General features: G+C 42.2%; 1 protein-coding gene across 2 annotated transcripts in view; it reads right to left on the reverse strand.

The window, feature by feature from the left end:
- Positions 1–5,020: 5,020 nt before the first annotated feature.
- Positions 5,021–22,970, reverse strand: part of RCAN2 (regulator of calcineurin 2) — a 78,247-nt gene continuing 60,297 nt past the window's right edge. For both annotated transcript variants that reach the window (XM_057375445.1, XM_057375446.1), the window contains 3 exons: positions 17,564–17,737; positions 14,756–14,927; positions 5,021–7,309 (listed from right to left, as the gene is read on the reverse strand). In XM_057375445.1, coding sequence (XP_057231428.1) covers positions 7,149–7,309; positions 14,756–14,927; positions 17,564–17,737 — 507 coding nt within the window. In that variant the 3' untranslated portion in view covers positions 5,021–7,148. The remainder of the gene's footprint in view (positions 7,310–14,755; positions 14,928–17,563; positions 17,738–22,970) is intronic.

A 22,970-nucleotide genomic window follows, 5' to 3' on the forward strand; every position in this document is an offset into this window, starting at 1 on the left:
CCATTATCCTCTTACTGCTGCTTGGGAACACAGAATCATAGAATTGTCAAGGTTGGAAGAGACCTGTAAGATCATCAAGCCCAACCATACAGAATTATCAAATCAAACGGGCTGCTTATTAATCACTTTATAGCTGACAYTACCTATCTGTTGAATAATCTAGATATGTGTATTCATATATGTACTACCTATGTGGTGAATATATATATATATGTAAAATTACATATGTAAGTACCTTTCTCCCCTTCACCCAGCTGATCTAGGGATTGTAGTAGGAGACAAGGCTCTTGTAATTGTTTTCTTAATGTCTTTTTTTTCCCTCCTTCAATACTGTCCTGTTACAGGTGTGAGGCTGAGCTAGTCCAAGCCCAGAGAATCACACTCCTGCTGTGTTTGGTAGAACCTGTGTGGATGTGGCTGTTCTACACAGAAAACTGCACTGGACCACACCTTGGTGCTGTAGCACCAAGTTCATCATCCGATTCCTGGCCATGAACCCCACCCAAAACTTTGGAGAAAGGGTAAATAGGAAAAAGTTGTTATAAAACTGCACCTGTGTGCATTGGAATCTCTAGYTGGGTGTCTCCCTCAACAGCAGTGTGCTGTCCCACGCTGTTACTCATTACCAAAAATAAAATGTGCTCACATTTACTGTTGGTTCGGGTTTGATTCTGGCCTYTCACTCGGATCCGGAGGGGTTGGGAGCTGCCTCTGCAGTGGCTGSGATCAGTCACTAGAGGGTACAGGTGCACCTGGATTTCAGTAACAACATGAATAGCTGGAAATGAAAATATTTGCCTTGGATGCCAGAAACGGCTAAGCTGCTTAACACTGTTACAAAATTAAAGCAAAGCACGRACAAGCAGTGTGCTAATTCCACCAAAATGTTTAATACCATAATAGATTTTCATTGAAGTACAGAGCTAATGTGAATATTTGTACAAAATATGTGGTTAAAAATAGTATTGATTTATAATATATACAGATAYGTCACATCTGTGTCAGAAATGTAGACACTCGAATGAAACCATGAGTAATGCTTTTAAATCTACAACARCATACACGAAATATTTCTGCAGCTACCCACAGTAAGACAACTTGCCAAACGGACACTTAAGGATCCATCAGTTCTTACAGATGGCATTTCTTTCAGAAGTTTCTGTACAAGAACTCTGCTCTAAAACGGATTCAAAACATTTACCTTCATTAACCCAACAGTGAGGAGAACACATCTGTGTGACACTAATGTAGACACAACTTTCTTGCACTAGATAAATGATCAGTTACAATAATTTGTTAAAAGAAGGCTGATTATCTGGTGAGAATAATAGAGAAGTTTAATCCTTCTTGCTGGATACTCTGTTTTAAGTGAGGAAACCCCTGATTCAAATGGGCCCTTAACACAGCTCTCAGGTACACGGATCTGAATCCTGAAGTCTGTCTTAAGGTTCTGAATATCTTCATTTTTCATTAACTTCAAGGCTGCTCACACTTYACAGCTTTCCCAGCCTTACTCCAGCAAGAATCTCCCTAACAAATGTCCCTATCTAGGCTTTGTAGCTGCTGCATCAGGAYGCAATCCTACATTAAGATGACTCTAACTGCAGCTCCAGAATCTCTTCGTAACGACTGAACAAACTCACAGAAGTGGAGAGAGAATTCAGGTTTTTAAAGCTTTCTGAGCATCTCTGCAGTGGGGGYTTTCAGGGTTCCTGCCCTTCCATTGAGAGTGCTGCTGCTGTTCTGCCTCTAATGGTTCTGGCTTCCCTCCCCTCCAAGCCAAAGCAAATATACTCCACACTTCAAATAGACCTGTGGGAAAGAGCTTTCACAACACTTCCTCCCTTGTCATTTTACCCCTGAATGCTAGGTCTAAATGTGTTCAAAGTAAGAGCACAGCTACTGCTAGAAAAACATCTCCTTTTAAGAGAAGCCTGGAATATTGAAAGCTGCTGTACTCTCCCAGAAGATGGGTTAAACCAGGAAAAGTAATGTTTGGGGKTTTTGCCAGTGTAACTAGGTATTCAAGAGCATTGCATGGTGCTGAGTATAAATCAGGGGCTGGCTGGGACTTTAATCCATACCTGGTTTTGCTTTTGATAAACCAGAACTAAATGTGATTTCTTAGAAAAAAGGGAATCAAGAAAATGTAAAGGTTTTACATTCACATTGGTATGTGGGAGAAAGCCTGAAATGGCAAAGAAGTTTAGTGATGAAGTGTTTGCCACTAAAGAATGACCAAAAGTAAAGGTTCTTTAGAGGATCTGAAAGCACTGTGACTATGATCAGTCTGATCCTGTGGGACACAGCTCTCTGCCATCCACAGCTGAAGCCCTGAAGCTCATTTCCCAGTGCTGTCTAGTGCCAAGCACGATGGAAGAGCCACAGCCAGCATGTCACAAACACAAAAATTCAGTGGGGTCAGATGAAGAAACTCACTGCGGTGGGGGAAGATCTTTTGGTGCTCAAAGTGAAAAATAAACCACGCCTCCTGCATTTTACCTGTAAAAGAGGTGAAAAGAACCCCAGAAGTTCACTATTACTGTTTTTTTTTTTTGGTTTTTTTTTTTAATCAAAACCCATAAAGCCTGGCCTTTCCAATGGAATTAAAGAGCTCAGTGTTTACATCTTCAGTGTGACTTGAGTGGATCTAATTTTCAAAATCGTGAACAATCATCCTTTGAGAAATTAAGCTTTTTATGCCAGGCGCACAGAAAAACAAACATTTTCCCAAATCCAGATCTGATTTTCCCAGAAAACAACATTTTCCCAAATCCAGATCTGAGCAATTCAATATTAGAATTTCACAGGACAGTTATCAGCAAACTCATCTCCCAGTTTCCAGTCCTTTGCAAGACCCAGTACAAACTGATGCAAGAGATAACAGTGAGTTTCAATTTTTATAATAATGAATGTTAACAGAACCCTTTCCCGAGCCTGGCTGGCAGCTGGATGCCACGTTCCTTGTCCAAGCACTCATGGCCACTGCATCACCCATGATTATAGAAGCACATCAGTGGTCTGGGACATGCTGAGCTTTTGCTCACCAGGGACTGCACTGCAGCTTTTTTTTTGTGCACACTGAGCCAAATCCACAGCAAACCAGAGCAAGTTCACATGACTGTGAAACTGCAGCAGCTTAAAATGGAACATGGCACATCCTGCCAACAACAAGGCTGCTTTCCCCCTAATTTCTACTGAAACACAGTTTGGCCTATGTCACACATTTAAGCATTTTCAGCTCTACCAGGGGTACACACCACACTACTCAGTTTATTGATATAGTTTAACTCTTTAAATGTTGCTTTTTCAAACGCCAATGCAAGCAGAACACAAAAATACTGTTTGCCATATTTATTATTTTAAACTAAGCTCTGAATTATACAAGTGTAAAAGTGATTAATTAGCCAGTAGCTTTTTAATACTCCTATAAAATATGACTAAATAGAATATTTCAAAAGTTATGTACAATACAAGGGAAATGCTCACTGCATCTGTGACAGTGCTCAGACAAACCACTGGAATTGCATCCTGACAGGAGTTCAGTCCATTCCTTGGTACAAACAATCTGTATTTTTGCTGAAAGCTTTTTTCAGTGTTGCTTAATGGGAGAGAGGGCAGAAAAGACCATAATAAAACCCACCCCTCTCCCCCAATTTAGGAACAAATTAATGCTACACAATTTATGCAGGGGGAGAATTTTTATAACCTAAAACATTTTGCAGTATCTATGCCTATAGTCTTGCTATAGTTGAGGAAGGGATGCTCTTGCCATATTTTCTAGGCTGAAAACAAAGCTTACTGGAGTGTGTCTGTGTGTGTTAGGAATGGGGGAGTTTGTAGTACCTTGTCTTAATTACAAAAATCAAGGCCACAGAAATTTGTTGTTTTGTTCCAAAAGAGCAGATTCCAAAATACCTTTTCTCCATGCACTGGAAATGTTTTCATGCTTTAAACTGTATTGAGGAAGTAATTAAAATGTCAGTTTCATATCTTCAGAGGTCAGAAAGGACAAGCAGGCAGCAGGCAACAGAAACAGCAGCTATACTCCCCTGGCTTCCTTCATTTAATTTCCAAGGAGCAGCAGGAGCCATGTCCACCCAACAGAGGCCCCAGGGCATCACCTCCAGCTGCTCCCACGGGCTCCTGCTTTGGGGAGGAAATTAAAAGAATGTCGACTGTGCCACTGTGCCTCAGGAGCCACAATGTAACACTGAAACTTCATTCTTCCAGGATTCCAGCATGAGAGAACCCCCTGATACCCCGTGAGAAGTGCAAGTCCGAGCGACTGACCTCAGAGGAGCTACAGGAAAGCAAATTCCCACTCAAATGAGTAGGGGCTCTGCCTGTTATTTACTGAATTAAATATAATAATTCCCCTTCCACATAGTCAGCATTTTGTGAAAGAAAGCTTCTTTCCATGTCAGGCAAGAACCAGCCTTCAGTAAAATACCAGCTTCTCTTGAGTCCCAAATGCTGATACTTTGATGATAGGGACATTATTCCATAATATCTGAAACACTTTTTTTGTTAATGATGASCATTATTTTTTCACATCCAGGTGATATATAAGCTTTACCATAGAGGCTGCTCTGAATTTTCAGGTATGTGATTGTGTTTCTATTTCTGTGCTCCAAGCAATGAGCCATGTCCTCCTGCCTCTTGGGTAGCACCACACAGCTTTACAAACCACACAGGAGTCACTGAACGGGGCCTCATTTTAGATCTGTTTGAAAATGCACTTTGAGGAAAKAACATTTAAGGTCCAATGCTTTAATTTGCAGTATAGTTTTACACCATTTGAAGTTTAAGTCCTTAGTTCAGAGCCAAGTCTCTCTGAAGTTTGAGGACACAAAGACAAGATRTGGTCTCCTACAATCTTGCCTGTAAAAAACTCCACTGGTGGTATCTCTGACCACTCGCATATTCAAATCTTACTGTCCCTGTTGATACTGGGCTAAACCCCACAGACATCAGTGTTGGGTATGTTGGCAAAAAAACAGTGGTGTTACTTCTGAAATATCGAGTGTGGCTGATATTGGTGTTTTCAAAAGGATATATTCCTAGGGCTGAGTGACAATTTGTTTCATTAAACCAAAAYGTATCACTGAAAAAATAATTGCAGTGAAACTTCTAAGGAATTACTTTAAGAAAATTTTACAGATACCATAAGGATACTAAAGCCCCATTTTCAGTTCAGTCTCTGCTGTATTTAATGTGCAGAATTCTATCAGTGYAACATGCACAAAATTATGTCCATAATGCAGTACCAAGCATCACATTATAGAAATGTGCTGAGTAAAGCACTACACCTCATCAAGAATATCAGGGGGCTGTGGCAGTCAGAGGATGARCTGTGTGAGAATGACAAGTCCTCATTCTCAGATGTCCTCACCATGCACAATGTGAATGCCATCTCCTGTCCTCACTGACAGAGCAACACGCCACTTGTCCTGGAAGTGCCGCAGAGCCAAGACCCCTGCAAGGGGAACTTGACTCTGCTGAAGCTTTGTAGCCTTGCTGCTAATGAAGGGTGTGATRGAACCCTCCCTCAGAAACCAGATCATTAGGTTTTATGACAAAAATCTTGATTACAGAACCAAAGCTGACTTCTCATATCCTAGAATAAGCTTCCAAGATGTATTTACTTATTTTAAGCTGTAAAGGCTTTTAAACCATGGAAGCTCACTGTGCCATTTTATAGTTACTTTGGGGGGTACAGCTGCAGCTAATTAGCTTAAAAATCCCACCATACCTTACACTTATGTTCAGTTTCTGCAGTATTAATTTCAGTGGTACTACTCATGTGCATAAATTAAGCGCATGCTTAAATATATGCAAAATCTGAGCTCAAATGTCTAGAAAATATGTTCTCAAAATGACAAGTACGCATTAAAAAAATAAATCATCATGGAAGGTCTGCCAGACAGGGAATCCGGGATCTGTCTGCTGTCAGCCATGATGCAAACACAGAACAGTTTTTGTAACCCAGTATATATTGCAAGTGAAAGAAACATGCAGGACAGGGTGAAAAAAGGGGATTCAGTTGCATGCAGTCTAATTTCAAGTGTGTAATTATGGTCCTGTTTTCTTTGGCCTAAAAAAAGAGAAAAAAAAAAACCTAACGAAACAATTTCAACCAACCTCTGCTCACCTCCACGAACGCAAACTGCATACAGCTCAAAAAGGGCTTTGAAGCACAGGAAGTGGGGAGAGAAAAGGGCTGAATATTAGAGATGTGCAAGTAATTACTGAAGGTTTCAGGGCTATTCACCACACCACTAGGAAAGCATTCAGCCTGTAACATTACTGGAACGTACAGCTATGACAGAGAGCAAGGAATCCCATCTTACATGAGCAGCCAGTCAGCTCCTCTTCCTCAGACTTGGAGAGAAGCACCACTCATCCCCTGATGGAAGATAAACTGAAAATCCCTGTTGATATTCTGGCTCCCATCTTCTCAGAGARAAGGACTGACAGACACCAGACCCCCCAGCAGCTGCTGCCTCCCGCCTCAGCCCAGAGAGATCCATCTCACATCCCTGCCACCATTTCAGACCTCTGGTTTCTACAACTGTTGGTGGGAGAAGGTTGTTTTCTGTTGTTTCTACAAACGTTGCAAAGATAGTATTCCTTACACAAAATTCCAAGGGGGTGAAAAGGCCACCAAGCTGCTAGTAGGGTAAAAACAACACAACCACCCCCCTTAAAAAAAGGGAAAAGGGAAAAGACTGAGGTCTGTTGGGAAGTGAGGAGGGCAGAGGAGCAGCTGCTTGATGAAGGGCAGTAGCAATCCCGGGAGTTAGAATACCAAGCCTAGTATTGGCCTAATTCCCATCCCAAACGATGTCTCTAGTAGTGGTGTTTCAGCATGCAAATTACAGCTGTGAAAAGATCCTCAGACTGAAACCCTTCCTTGTTTCCTCAGCCTTGTTTTGTCCTTTCCAGCTACTCTATCGGTATGTGATATGGTACAAAGATCTTTTTCCTAGCCCTTTTGTTACAGAGGCTTGATTACTGTGAAAGGGTTTCAATGACCTTAATGTCCCGGTGCTCAGAAGGCAAAGGCTGCCTTTCAACAGAACAAAGCAAACAGAAACCAAGAGCTGTGTTGGAGGAGAGAGAAGTGCTGCTTCCGCTGGAGAGGCTCAGTTAGATACAGGCGGTGGCACACCGGGGCGTCGAGTTTGAATGATTTTTGGCTTTGGAGAATTCTTTGGGTCCTCGTCTTCTTCCATGTCGCTGTCGCAGACGTGCACTACCACACTGGGAGTGGACTCTGTTCCTGCGTGAAGCTCGTATTTCTCTCCTGGAARCAGAGAAAAGCAATCACATCAAAAGATGGCAATCTGAGTAGCAACACAGCCGTTGGCACTTSTGGACTGCAGAATACTCCACACCAGGATAGGGTGGTGAGTGTGTGCTGCTCCCTAACACAGGGGAGCACCAGCAGTGCTGGACTCTCAGCTGCCACAACGCAATCTGGGGATCCTGTCCCAGGAGGCAGTTTGATCACAGGTCTGTAAGGCACGATAAAACACACACACACACCTGCGTGTCTACAATGGGGTTTGACACCAATATTGGTGGCTGACAGCACTGAAATAGATCCACAAAGCAGGTCGAGGAGAAAGAACACAGAAGCAGATGTTAAAAAAGATGAAGTGGAACCCAACCTATAAAACCTTTGGTCTGAATTGATTTCACACCTGTTGGGTTGGGGTTGTTTTTTATTTTTGCTGTTGCTTTCCTTCAGTCCCATTTATAGCCCACTTGTCCTCAGACAGATTTCAACACTTAATCTAATTTCTCCAGAAATAAAAAACCCACATATCTCTGCTCCAGACGGATTTTGACTTTCAAAGCTCTTTAGCTGGGGCTGTAACAAATTTTGTCTCTGCAGATGAGATTACAGAGCAGTCTATAAATGCTCACTAGCACAGGCTGAATGCCTAAAACGGTACATTATATTTTCTAACTATCTACATTCCTTATTTGAGTCTCAACACAGTACTCCTCTGAGGAAGATGAACATGGATTTTTTCTTTTTCACAGACAATATTCTGAGTTGGAAAGGGACCCACAGGGATCACCGAGTCCAGCTCTTAAGTGAATGGCCCACATGGGCTTGATGCAAAAGTCCACAAGGATACAGAGGATGAGACACAGGACTTTCAGTCCTGAATTCACTCTGCTAGTACTACACGTGCTATGGATTGTACATGGAATACAAATAGGTGTTGATTATTGCAAGGMATTAAGGAAGGACTTTAAAGAAAAAAAACATTGCCTGCAAAATCTGAGRTGAGGAAGGTGAGGCCCCAGCAAACCCTACTGGCCTCTGGTGCAGTGGCTCTTAAATGCTGCACCACTGGCAGAACCCAGCAGTGCCAGGTGTTGTCCCTTGAAATGGCAGCCCTTAAATCAAAGCACTTGCACCTTCCATGTGGTACTAATTTGGCTTTTTATTTGTTAGCTACTTTGTGGCAGAGTAATTCAACAAGGAAGGGCTTGCAGATTTGGCCCTGCATTAGCACATGCAGCTCCTGGAACTGTGCTCATATGCTGTTTGTGCTGACAAATTCCTGGTCCAAATAAGCCTGGGTGGCTTCAGACTAGAGGACATGCTGTATTTTTGCCTAAAAACAAGGGGGCAACCAGTGAATAATAGCTATAAGCCAGGCATCTTGCTGTGAGAAGTATTTTACTGCTGTGATACCATTAATGTTGACATTTAACTGCTCTATTTTTGGCAACCTTTCCTCTGAATCCAAATTGAGCAAAGCATTACAGGTCTTGCTGATAGGCTAAAATATAAAAAGAGAAATGGCTTGGTTGTGCTGCATTGAGGAATTATATGGTTTTTCTTTGCCCATTTTCCCTGCGGGCCTCAGCTAATTTCTCAGCTCTGGGCTGACGTCAATGCCGCCAGCCAGCACCGAGGGCTGCATTGGTCACTGTCACCACGGGCAGCTCCGCAGCGCTGCGCACATGCAGCGCCGGCCTGTCCTCCTACACCAGCACCGCCGAGGAAATCACATTCACTGCCCTCCTAAAAGGTAATAATCCCAGTTCAAATGCCACATTCTTTACTGCTCAAATCCCTCCCAGAAGGACTCTTTCCACTGAAAAAGAACAGTGGAAATGACGACAGACGCAAGGAAAAATATTCAGATGCCTCTGGCACAAGTAACTGCAGSAGCAATTAATGTCACTTTGCAAACCAAAATGTGATGCACTCATAAATTAGGTTTTTAAGGCATACAGTTATTTCTGAGCATAAATGAGCTGCAGTCTCTCTTCTGTACTCAGGATTATTCATGCCTGCAGAACTGTGGCTCAAACAGCACAAAACCTTCTCATGGCTGAGTCARGAATAGGACAACAGTAACTCTGGGACTTTTGTACAGCTGTATCTTCTTCCAAAATGTAACTGCTGTTTGCGAAAAAACACTAAGGTGATAAGCACAAAATAAAAATCCAATAGATTCAGCCAGATTAGCCCTTCCCTTCTGCCTTTTCTCTATGGCTTTTTTCTTTTCTATTAAACACCTTCAGCATAAAAAAAAATAAAAAACTAAGTCTACAGCAGTTCAGCTACTGAAGTAATGGTTAAGTCAGTAGAGTTACAGGACCTAGGCTGTCCCAAGCTATGAGCAGCAAGTTGAGTCAATATAGGCAAGACTCACCAATTTCTTTGACTAATATCACCCAAGCATTTGTCCAGTGACTTCATTCAGCTGTCTGACATGGCCTCTTTTGTGGTCTCAGGCCCTCCCCKGACCCATGCTCCTGCTTCTGCTTGCCTGAAGAATTCTTACAGGCTAGCTAAGCCAAAGGATTCTTGGGCAGAGAGGTCTTTCTCCTCCAGCATTCTTTGGCCTATCTCTATCCTTTAATAGTAAGTTTAAACTTTCACATAAGCTAACAGTGGCATTTCACATAAATTTCTTCAGAAAAAAATACCACAAAATGTATTAAATATACTCTGCCCTTCAGGGAAGAATTCAGCTATATCACTTCTACTATATAGATCTGTCAAAAAAACTTTCTTATAAGCCCCTGAAAATAGCAGTGATGTTCCTCTCAATCCATTTGCTTTGCTTAAGAAAAACACCAAGAGTTTGAAGTTTCCCCACTTAACAATGAACACAGCCACTGTCATGTTACTGGCCCTACCTTTTGTGACCACACGAGCTCAGACTAAAACCCACAGCCTCGGGTGATGCAAGAAAGATGACCACAGAGGCAACTTACAATATTTCAGAATTACAAACAATAGCATAGGATTTTCTATCCTTTTGTGAATCAGTACTGTGACCTTTCACTGATGGTGCTCCTGTCTAACGGGGCCCTTTTGTCCAGCAAAGATGATGCTCATATACATGAAGAATAATGAACAAATGCTAACGACGACATGTAGCTACCTCATCCCTAATTCAGACTCATAAGCAAAGGTTAATGAGTTCAGAGCTKCCTGTTCCATGTAAATGTGGCATTAGCATCATAAAAATACTTCCACATACAGTCCCTTCATCCAAGTGCTTTACAAATATCAGGGAGGTCCTTTGTACGGTGCATGTTTGTGACCAAAGAGCTACAGCCCACTCCACAAAATACCTCTGCAGCACTCATCTGCCATATGCAAAGCAGAGGAGCTGTTTCCTGGAAGCTCATTACTGACATTGCAGGAACAGGGGGAAAGTTTTCTCCACCCAGCTACTCTCTTGTACCCTGCCTCTGGTAAGAGAAGGAAGGGAAAAAGCAGCCAACAGAACAGCAGGGAGAGGAAGGAYGGAGATGAAAAGTTTTATCTATCAYCATTTGTTTGCCCCTCCATCCCCTTTTAATCCTCCCTGGGAGGATTAAATATATGAAATATTTAGTATTTCCTTTGAATCAGTGATGACAAACAYGAGAGTTTGAAAACACTTGGGCACAGAAAATCTGCCTTGTGAAAYAGTTTGAAATCCCTGTGCATGGCATTTCCTAAGCAGGGTCCTGCTCTCACCTCTTTTCCCCTTCCCTAGGGAAGGGTGAGCCAAACCAAGKGGGGAGCAAGGGCAGGCACTGTGCATCCACTTCAAGAAGCCCAGCTAGAACGTGACAGGAACAGCTACTTCTGAATTGCTCAGAGACAAAAATGAAGCCCAGATGCAACAGSCAAGTGGCACAGACAGCTGCCAGGTCTCCTCTGTGTCCCAAGAGCCACCACTGTGGACTCAAGAGCCACCATGTGTGACACTCCAGAATGGTGCTTTCATAATGTGAAAAATGTATTGCACAAGACCTGGAGTGTAGCCTGAGGTGCAAAGCTTGTTGGAATGCTGATAAAGAACTGTGTAACATGGACAGAAATGAAACTGGTGCAGACTTGTCTCTGTGGGCTACTGGAGATGGTGCCCAGCCTGCTCTGTTTTTCCAGMAGTGCCTGAAGCTTGAGTGCAGAAGAGTGCAAAACTGCACCAGAGAGTGCATGGAGCAAGTCAAGTGCTCAGGACCCTGACCTGTGCTGGATGTCACTGTACAGTGCAGATCCCATCAGTGCAGCTCTGATCCATGAATCAAGCCCACGGGAGAAAGGCAATTTCTCTGGACAACCACAGTGTGGGCAGCAGGGGCTGAGGCTGGCAAGGGGAAACCAGGGTGGCACCTGGGATCCTGGGGAAAGGCACTCTAGAGTGCAGTTGGAAATGAGAGAGTACAGGGCAGTCTGTGGTAAAGAAATTGGGGTGACAGGTTTGAAAGAGGCAATGGAGGAAGGACAGCAGATATGGACAGGTTGGGGAGTAGATAGGGAGAGGGAAGAACTGTTTTCCAGAACAGAAAGGGCATATTCTARTGCCAGGAGGATGGTTTGTAAATCACTGCACTAATAAATGACATCTGCCTTTCCTTTGAGAGGTACAGCCTGGATACAGATACAGATACAGCTTAGACCTAGAGATTCCCTCTCYATCCACCTTGCAAACTTTTCTCATATAAAGTATGTTTGCAAGGTGAGGTGGTTGTTTGGTTGTTTGTATGTCAGGTCCAGGTTATATCCTCACCTGGCCTGACTTGGACTAACTTTTTCCAACAGGAATGCTTGCAATTTACCAAGCTGTTGTCTAGTCTAGGTCCTGCTGTCTTCATATCTTCATCAGCATTTCAAACTACTGGAAATTCTCTTGACAATGGAAGTGTTTTCTATCAAAATGATTAACAATTATACTCCTTTAGTTGCAATATATTGAAAAGATTGTAGGCTGATGGTCAGCACCAGGAACAGTCACGGTTCCTGGCTCTGACTGAGCTACAGCTCTCTCTTCACGCCTCATTTAATGCCTAATTTCTGCATCTGCAGAAAGTGAGAATACACATCAATCATCCAGGAACTTAATTAAATATGCCACCATCTTCCCTRAGGAGTAAATGTACCCTCACCAATCTCAATTTCATGAGGAGGGACCAAAAACCAGCTTCCTTTTGAGCATAGACAGAAATCTGTTCCATTAGATCTCTGACAYGCCAGCCTGTCACTGCTACAGCAAAAACACCTGTCCCAAAATTGATGGCACATGGCAAATTTGTTAACTCACTTCCAGTATATTCACTACACTCTGGAGAAAATGTCCCAATGCCTTGTACCCAGGAACAGTTTTGGTCTCTAATTTTGTGGCTATGATGATTATGGCACCATATTGTGACAGGAGATGACCTGGATTCAGRGAATGGGAAAGGAGTGTGGGTTGGTGTCCAAGTAGTGCATCTTGCATTCCCAGAGAAGTAGGACAGTAAAACTCATCTTATGCTGAGGACATACAAAGACACTATTCATTATTTAAAAGCTCTAATGAGTCTTCCTGGTCCTCAGATGTTTATTTTACCAAATCACTGCATTTAATACAGCAAAGATTCCTCACAAGTTAAAGACATGGAAGTCAGATTCTAACATTCAGAGCTCTGTAAACAACTGTGCCAAGTGAGTATTTTTCAACAGCTGATAAGCCATAGTTACATTTTTAATTGTGCTTTTGAATGAAAACATTTCACTTTGCTGAGGCTACCGGTGCTGTTTGATGTCCAGCAGYGTTTTACCGCTGCAATACTGAGAAACGAGTGTTAGTGGGATTTGTTTTTCAATGAAATTCTAAACATAGTAAATGCACAACTGAGAACAGCAACACTATTTTAAACCCGCCGCTGCAGTTAACTAAAATTGATYCCTCTAACAAGTGCTAAAAATAGAAGGAAGAGAGCACACAATGGCTTTTCATATTGCTCCCTGCAGGCTCCTTAAATCCGGGTGAATTTGACCTTCACGCAAAGCTGTCCCACAGTGTGGGACAATGAGTGATATTTCACATTCCACTGCTCCAGAACAGGAATTGATTTATTACCCATCTAGCTCGGGAATTCGTTTACATGTTTCCATTTATAACACTGCTGCATCAAAGGGAGAAAAAAAGGAGGTTTTTGTTTTTGTTTTATTCAGCAGTTTAGAAGCAAAGTATCACTTCTGGAAATAATAATATGCAATAGTATTAAGTCTTWCACCTGGCTGCCTTTTTCTATGGGCTTTCCTGCTGAACCATAGGGATCTCCTGACATGTATTTTCCCCTTGTGAGAGATCCCATGTGAAAAAAATAGGAGATAAGCCTGCAAACCTTRTGAATCATGAAACATCTTCCTGCACCCCACGCACTCCAGTTCTGAGTTACTTTGGTGTAGTTGCACAAAARCCCCAACGATAAGATGTCTGCAATTGGAAGCTGCTCTCAAAGCGAGCAAGCAGCATCCCCAGTACAGCTGGGTAGAAAACAATTCTCTCATCCCACAAGAATTTCAAAAATAAACTGCTACATTTTCATGAGCTCACCCCCACAATTGTTATTAGATTGGATCTGAAATGGTTTTTTTGGGGTATGAAGATAATTTAATAGGCTATTTTTTCCYTGTGGCTTATGAATGTAAATTAGATTAATTTGTAAATGATAATGCTTAGACCTGAAACTGGAACCTTTCTCATTTTGAAATTTTTAAAACAGGATGCTTTAACAGCTTTGAAAGAAAACTATCTGTAAAGATGACTTAATTAAATCAAAAGTAACCCTCTCCCGTGTAAAGTTTTGGTTCCATCAGATGAGCATTTTTCAAGGGAAAGAATTGCTTAAAAATCCAAGCTAGCTTCAATGCSTGGCATTAGTCAAAGATGGAAAGACAGAAGAAAGCCTGGATGCATTATCCATTGACATTTATCTTGTGCTAACAGAGGYTGCAACTTATCCCATTCCTCCTGTGTAGTTTTCAGCAGGAAATGAGCATTCCTAACAGAGCAATCCCACTGGGATTGGGGAACAGAAGTTCTCTCAACAAACAATGTGAGAGATTCTCCACTCCAGTGGAGGTGCCTGTGAGAAATCTGCACCTTGGAATACAGCACTGAGCAGATGTCATGCAGAAACTCCTCACATCCCTAGCCAAACATGTGTCCAGTCCCCACCTAAACCATCAATTGCCTCATCTAGGCACAAATCCCAGCACAATAAACTGTGTAARCAAAGCTTTGATCAGCTCTCACAAGCTGCACATAACATACAATTCTGTGCCTACACATGGCAAAACTCATTCTGAAGGGAAGAACCAGGTGACATGCATCAACTTAAATCCAAATTTTAATGCAACTTCCAGCTCTATGCTGACTTATTATCTAGGCTGATATTTCTTGTCTGCTTTTCCTGACACATTTTCACCCAAGGACCAAAAGCTTACCTGGTCCAAGCTTAGAAACTGCGTAAAGGAGGTCGTAGTTGATGACAGGTGTTGCATCATCTATTGGTTGCCACCCTACAGGTGGGGAGGCTGGAGGCGAGATGAGAAACTGTTTTGCAGGCTGTGGTGGTGCCAAATGAAGCTTGTCTCCATCTGTCTCAGACGTCTGAATCTTTAAAGCGTAACAAAGACAATGTTTAGTACAGGATAGAATCATGGAAGGGTTTGGGTTGGAAGGGACCTTTAAAGGTCATCTCCTTCAACCCTCCTGCCATGCTCAGAACCCCATCCAGCCTGGCCTTCAACRTTTCTAGGGACGAGGCATCCACAATTTCTCTGGGCAACCCRTGCCAGTGTTTCACCACTCCTACTATAAAAAATTTGCTCCTTACTTCCAGTCTCAAATGACCCTCTTTTATTTGCCCCTTGTCCTATCGCAACAGGCCCTGCTAAAATGTCCATTCCCATCTTTCTTGTAAGCCCCCTTTAACTAATGAAAAGCCACAGTGAGGTTTYSCTGGAGCCTTCTCTTCTCCAGGCTGAACACCCCCAGCCCCCAGSCTGTCTCCACAGCAGAGGAGCTCCAGCCCTTTCAGCATCTTTGTGGCATCCTCTGGACTCACTCCAACARGTCCATGTYRYCTTTCCTACATTGGGGACCCCCAGAGCTGGACACAGGACCCCAGGTGGGATCTCACCAGATCAGAATCATCTCCTCTGACCTGCTGGTTAGGCTGTGGTGATGCTGCCTAGGATATCTGGGGTGCCAGAACACGTTGCCAGCTCGTGTCCAGCTTCTCATCCACACAGGATGACTAAATGAAATGACTGCTCAAATCATCATACCCTTCTCTCTCAAATGCCACCCAGGGAGGGTTTCAGCGTCAGTCTCAGCAGAGAAGGCCTGGAGATGAATTTCATCTCAGCCTTACAGATGGTGCCTCTGCAGTAAATGCACAGTGTGGGGCTGTTACATCAGCAAAGCTACAATGTCTGTGCCTATTGTGTACGTTCTCTGAGAACAAAAACAAAGCTGTGGTAGCCACAGCTGCTATAGTTCAGAGGTTTTTGAAGCTGTAAAGATACTGTTGTGATCTGATCTAAAAAAAGTGGCATTACACAAGTAATGTGTAAAAAAGTAAAAAAAGGCTTATAAATAAATTGAGACGGGTTCCTAAAGAATTGATTTCTTAGGTGAAGTGATAAAGGAATCTATGATGTTCTTTMGTAATTTGCAACCAAGTGTCCTCATTTTATTTCCATCTTAAATTATCTAAATTCCTGCTCTTTTCTGATATGTTAAAGAAGSCTTGACGTAAAAGAATTGTACTGCAATCATCTGAGCAAGGTTACAACCAGCTTGAGTACAGAAGCAATAAACTCCATTTCCATGACAGCAAACACACCAGGGTGCTGGGATGGCACCCTTCTATACCAGAATGGGGTTTACAAAAGCCAGTCTAGATCTCTCAACTCATGTTTGCTGGTACTTCTAGGTCTGAAAATGGTTATTTGGTCTGGCTSAGGCCAGGCACTGCTCCAGACACAGTGCTGCTTCTATATCTTCGTTCCCTGGACATGACTAATAAGCTCTTGTAAGACTATGTGTACTGCAGAAAATAGTGCAGGTACCAGAATGGCTCTGCAGGAAATTATCTTAGATAGGGAGACTAATCACTACTGTGCACATTTTTCTTTTTCTTGTTATCCCAAGTTTTCAATTAGCCTCTTGATTGTGCAGTTAGAATGAGACAATTCTCAGATCTGMTTTACTGCAGGTTTTGAAACCTTTAAAAAAAATGCAGTGCCAGATCTAGGAGATTAACGCATAGAAAATGGAATTGAGGCAGATTCTCAACACCTAAATCCAACTGTWAGATCTTCTCAGCTCATCTAACTTGTTAAGCATATTGTTTTTTTCACAGCTGTAGTTGCCCATCCTCTGTGGTTCTGCTCCTGCCAAGGTGCAAAACRGCTCCTATTCCAACAAGGATGGAGAAACTCATCATTTAACAGGCTCTTGGGTTTGCTTGATACTTTCAAACTAASCAGCCCTTACCCTCAGACCTCTGAAGGGCCAATCTGGCAGCTCAAAGCACATCTACGTTGCTCGTAAACACTAGTGGGCATCTCACAAGCCACATCAGCCATAGCAATTTATTAAAACACATTCAGAAGAGGTGGTGGWTGGGTTCTCAGCTCCCTTCAACTTTCTATATCCTGGCTGGGGCCCAGGCTGTGGGAGATCTGCATTCTTCCTCYCTCCCTTGGCCAAGGAGAACTGAACCCCCACCTGACAGTTCCAATAGATGGACATAATCACCCACGGCCCTAGGCTGGGAGTGTTGATCTTCTTCTGCTTTCTTCCTTTGACTTGGACTCAACAAACTCCTTTCAGAGAATTCAGAATTTGWCATTCATGTGTTGAGTAAGGAGAAGCCAAAAAGGCAGGAGGAAGCCTGACTGTGGCTCAGAGTTGCAGCCAAGTAAGTAATCCAGTCCTACTTTTTTTATTCAACTGAATTGTTTACTTAGCATATTCTTATGGTTAGTTAAGGGACAACATCCAGTGTTGTAAATTACCTATAAGATAATGTAATTCTGTGCATTGAAAGAGCAACTTTAGTCCTAAGTGGTCCTTTAAATTTACTGCAGACYCTAAGGGCAGGAACAGCTCARTAAACACAAACAGGTTTAAGTAATYTTTTATCAGAGAGATTGGCATTTACTACTTTTATTCAGTGTTATTGCATAGTATTTCTATGACAGCTATGCACTAACACAGCAGTAGATTCCAGATTTCATTACCTGTGCAAAATACAACTTTAACTTCTTCCCTCTGAACTGTGTTTCATGCAGCTCTATTCTGGCACGAGCAGCTGATTTGGGACTGCTAAAATTTATCCGCACACGCCTGAAGCTTTTGAACAGCTGGAATGTCACGCAGTCATCATAGGCACGGAACAAACCTTCAAATTTCTCCTGCAAAAGAAAAGGAAATRATGCTGAAGATTAACTTTGTGCCCTGTCACATCAGTCTGTGCCAAAGAACAATCTGAAACCTGACGACTGTTTCACCAGGAGGTTTCAACCTGTGGCCTTTGGGGACAGGTGTCCATAGGAAAATAAAGGCACTGTGAAAAGAAATTAAGGAAACCACTGGTCTGGTAGTGCTGAACTTTGSAAAAAGGTTTAGGGGAAGAAGTGTTCAAATTGAGAATCCAGCAGCTATTGAACTTCTCACAAAAGGTGAGCAAACCTGTGACAGCAACATATGAAATGAAGCTGAAAGGACACATGACTGAAAACACCAGACAACTGTGAGCTCATCTGTGCAGAAGCAACCATTGTTCTGAATTACAATGGAGGCAGCTGACAAAGGCTGAAACCGAGGGTTACATCCACATCAGCACTGCAGGGTCATTTTTTATTGCATGGTATGTTTTCCCCGATGTTTTGTTATTTAAATACCTAGAGGATACACGCTTGTTCTTTGAGAGGTCCTGCAGCAACTGGAAACAAACCGGATAACTGAAAACAGTGATCTGTCCCAAAGATAAACTTCAGGCTTCAAAATGCTTAGCTAYAGAAAAATGTTCAAAAGCTCATGACAAAAATAGGGATATTTTAACATGGTAAAAGAAAGGTCTGAAGTTTACCACATCCATGGATCTGGAGATAACAGAAATTCAAGGCATCTTGGTAGTCGTGGAGTCTCAGACTCTGTGATTTCTCTGCAAGCTGTGAGCACACAGCAGAATAGTTCCACACCATCAAATAAACCCCAAGTCCTTAAATCAAGTCTGACACTGGCACAGGTCTTTTCATTCACACAGGCACAGATTCATAAAATGCCTAGGCTGAAAGGGGATAGTTATTATTTAGTTCAGCCTTCATGTTTACTCAGATTTCAGACTGCCATCCAGTGAGTCACACTTCAGATCTGAGCATTTTAACTACTGCAATCAAGACTTGAAGCCTTAGAAGAGGAAGCATCAGCCAGACCAAAGCCCCTGCTTCTAGGAGTGTTTTATTCTGAAAAAACAGCCAGTGAGTGAGTTGATTTGCCACACCATTTCATATACACTGAGGGCTATTATGGTTAGGGTTTGTTTAATGACAATAACCTAATGTATAATGGCAATAACCAGATTTGGATGCCCCATCCATGGAAATGTTCACGGCCAGACTGGATGGGGCCTTGAGAAACCTGGTCTAGTGGAAAGTGTCCCTGCCCAGGGAGGGGAATTGGAATGCGATGATCTTTAATGTTCTTTCCAATTTAAACCATTCTAGGATTCTGGATTTTTTTTGCTATCTCTGGTGTCTTCACATTTTTACATGTTTTAAAATATGACTTCTTCTCATCCAGAAAAACAATTTCTTTTCCCTTAGAGGGATAATTGGTAGAGACTWCAAAACATAAAAAAGAAAATGCAATTTATGTAATCTCATCAATACTTCAGTTCTCATCTATTGAGCTTACAAGCAGAACTTTYAAGAAAAATGAATCCTGAAGCACAGTGCAGCTGCATCAGGGAGCACTAACAGCACCATGGGAATAACTACTGCCAGAGTGAGCCATTTGTTAAGGAGTTAATAGGGAAATAGCCCAGTTCCATGGCCAAGGCTGTGTCMCACCAAGGCGCATGCACCAGATCTCCTTTCATTCACTGCCAGCTCTGTGGTCTTCCTCCCCATAACTGATATTCCATTGCTGGCACCCTTTCAAAGGAACCTCCCCACGGTCTATTAAGCTTTCATGATTTTCATTTCATTCTGCCTGACCTCACTCACCTCTTCCTCTCACCACAGGAGATACTTCGGAGGAATGAAAAAAAAGAAAAAGAAAAAAGAGAGGCAAGAGCTCTGTGGTTTGGCAGAGGGTGACTAAAGGCATGCAGAAATCCCCATAACAGTGTGAAGTGCACAGGTTTGTACAAGTGGGTCTAGTCTTACCACTCTATGTCCAATTTGTCAACATTTCACACCTCAGTTATGCTTTTTATCTGCTTTGCTTATATTTTTGAAAAATCCTGTCTTTCTGAACAGAAGCCTACATCCAGTGGCATTTATATAAAGGTCAGCCAAAAGCAGCAGTCATCTCAGTCCTGTCCTGATTGGAATTTTGATGCTACARCCTTCACAATGGCCAAGGGAAAAGGGCTGGGGGAAGGGAGAGAAAGGGACAGGGGCTGAGTGTCTGTGTAAATTAGAACTCTCACAGGATTCAGAAACATAGTCCAAATAAAAAATAAAGTGACTAATTAAAACATATGCCTTCATGTTATCTTTATCACTTATTTCAGACCTCTTCATTACATTTTTTAAAAGCATCTTGAAGTAAAAAAACCTAAATACATAGTAGAGTGGACTTGGCAGCGTTGGGTTAACAGCTGGACTTGATGGTCATAAAGATCTTCAACCTAAACTGTTCTGTGACACATATCAAGGTATTTATATACACAAACATCTACATAAGATGATCAAGATATTATAACAAAAGTCTCATAAGGTAAAAATCAGTAGCAATATGAACATTTGCCTGTAACAGCTCTCAGTTTCAAAACAAGTCAACAATGAAATCATTCATCACATTCAAAAGAACAGTCTCACCGAATGTGGAAGGAGCCAGGCATGGACTTGTCTGGATACTGGGAAGTATCTGTTCTGACTGTTTATTAGTAAAGAGATGCTCCCTGTACAGATGCAGCAGTCAGGGCTGTGTGCCTGCTCTCTTTATAGCACAACTCAGAGCTCAGATCTTGGTGAGAAACRTAACACAAAATTAGAGAGGGCACAATTTCAAATATGGATCCGAGAACAGTGAGCACAAGGAATGTGCTGGGCACATTCCTGGATTACACAGAGACTCACTCTCATTAGGTACTGAAAGGGATAGATGGAGAACTCTAAAAAAAGCTGATTAAGTCCTGGATGCCATTGCCACACTGGGAGAACTTTAAAGCACTATGAACTTTATTCTGCTTGCTTTTCAATTTGATACTGGCACAGCTTTAGAGATTTTTTTCAGCTTTGATTAACGTTYCTGAAAATGCCATGGGGAGGAGGGAAATCAAGCCCTGTATTTGATATTAATACAGGGCAGTCTATCCACAGTGGGGACACTTCCACTGCACCGACTGAAACTGCAACTCCCATTAAAAAGATTCATACATCTGAATTTTTCTACGTTTTCAGCTGATAATAATAATGACCTCAGCAAAGGTCATTAATCATCAAGTGAAGTTAATGACCCTCAGCTGCAACTCGAGACATCCCCACTCCTCCCAACTTGATATTAATTCCCAGGAAACGCCTTATGCCTTAATTGCTATTGCCTGTGACTTCTAATATCTGCTGAATGTACTTATCTGGATAAAAGTCTTTCAGAGTCATTCCAATCTATAAGAAAATTTATCATATACATTTTAAAGACCTAAGCAAATTCTCTCTCTTTCAAGTTTTGTGGATAAATTATTCAAGACTCATAATCCTCTCAATTCGGGACTTTTAAAGTGCTTTTAGAATTTGGTGCTTTTAAAATGCTTTTAGAAAGTATTTGGACTTTCAGAGCACTTTGAAAACTTGAGAAAAAAAGGAAACATCCAAAATTAAGCAGCAGTGTTGCTATTCTTAAAAAGTCAAAATGCAGAAAGTCATGAGTTATGCATTTATTTCTGGGATTTTGGAGTGTCCTCATCCATCCCAAATATGTCTCCATGAGGCCCAATTACTGCTCTGGAAAATGTGAGTTGTCTTCAGCTTCTCACTTCTCTCTCATGGGCTCTGTGCCCTCTCCTCATCTCATTTTTCCTTTGCCCAACACTGGGCACTTTCCCCAATTCTTTCATGTCACCTTCTGTCAGCTCCCATCATTCAGTGCCTCTAGCAGTTTCCAATGTTCTTTTTTTTTGTTGCTTGTTTTCTAAATTAACAAAATTAGCACAAAGTAGGACCATACTAATTAAAGCTGCTGATTACTCCAGCTTGATGGTTATCGTTTAGGACAGCCAATGCTGAGGACAAACAGAGCATCATAGAAGGAAGAAATGAGTGCTGGAGTGATAGGCAGGAGCTAAAAGCCTCTGAGGACAAGGGCAAAACCATGCCCTCCTGGACTAAAAACTATTTCTAGCACTAAATGGGAGCTCACCTGGGACCAAGACCCTGCAAATCACAGTGATCAGTGATATGCAGCCATATGGAGGTAAACAAGATACTGGGTATATCTGGAAAATTATTTCCAGTAAAGCAAGGAGAGTATTAACAGCATTATATAGAGCACTATGGCACCTCATTAAAAATGCAGGGTGTGTTGCCTGTATCCTAAGCAGATTAATGGGAACAGCTCCAGATAAAGGTTACAGGGAGGTGGCTGGAGCATATCCAGAGAAGGGAACAGAGCTGGGAAAGGAACTGGAGCACAAGGAGAAGCTGAGGGAGCTGGYGGGGCTCAGCCTGGAGAAAAGGAGGCTCAGGGGGGACTTTCTGGCTTTTTACAACTCCTTGACAGGAGGGTGGAGCTGGGTGGGGGTCGGGCTCTCTTAGTAGGGAACAAGGACATGACAAGAGGAAATGGCCTTGAGTTGCTTCAGGGAAGGTTTGGATTGAATATTAGGAAAACCTTCACTGAAAGGGTTGTCAGACATTGGAAGAAGCTGCTCAGGGAATTGGTGGAATCACCATCCCTGGAAGTGCTCAAAAGGCGGTGGATGTGGCACTTGGGGACATGGTTTAGTGGTCAACACAGCAGTGCTGGGTTAATGGTTGAATTCCATGATCTTAAAGGTCTTTCCCATCTTTAACCATTCCATAATTCTATGAATAAACAACTTACTAAATAAAAAACAAAATTGCTTGGCATTTTTAACAAAGAAAATCCTTAGAGAAGATGGGAAGGTCATCAGGAGTTTATCAGAACTACAGTAAGGACAAATCACATTTAACAGAGTCAATCTGGAAGATTACGTCGGCATAAAACAAGTGGAAACAGTTGGCATAAATAGGTTTAGTCTAGAAGTTAAAGAAGGTTTCAAACATCAGAGTAATGATCCAGAAACAACCTTCCAATTACAGCAGCAGCAGCAAATTATTTTTTTAAGACTGAATTTGGTTAGTTCATGTGAGGGACTATGACAAAGTATCGACACAATGAGCATTGTAAAACATGACAGCCACAATTAGCAAGTGAATTGGGTTCTGACACTGCAAG

This window comes from Malurus melanocephalus, unplaced genomic scaffold (assembly GCF_030028575.1).
Source record: "Malurus melanocephalus ecotype Western Australia unplaced genomic scaffold, MMel_1.1 scaffold_249, whole genome shotgun sequence".
In the NCBI taxonomy this organism is placed as follows: domain Eukaryota; kingdom Metazoa; phylum Chordata; class Aves; order Passeriformes; family Maluridae; genus Malurus; species Malurus melanocephalus.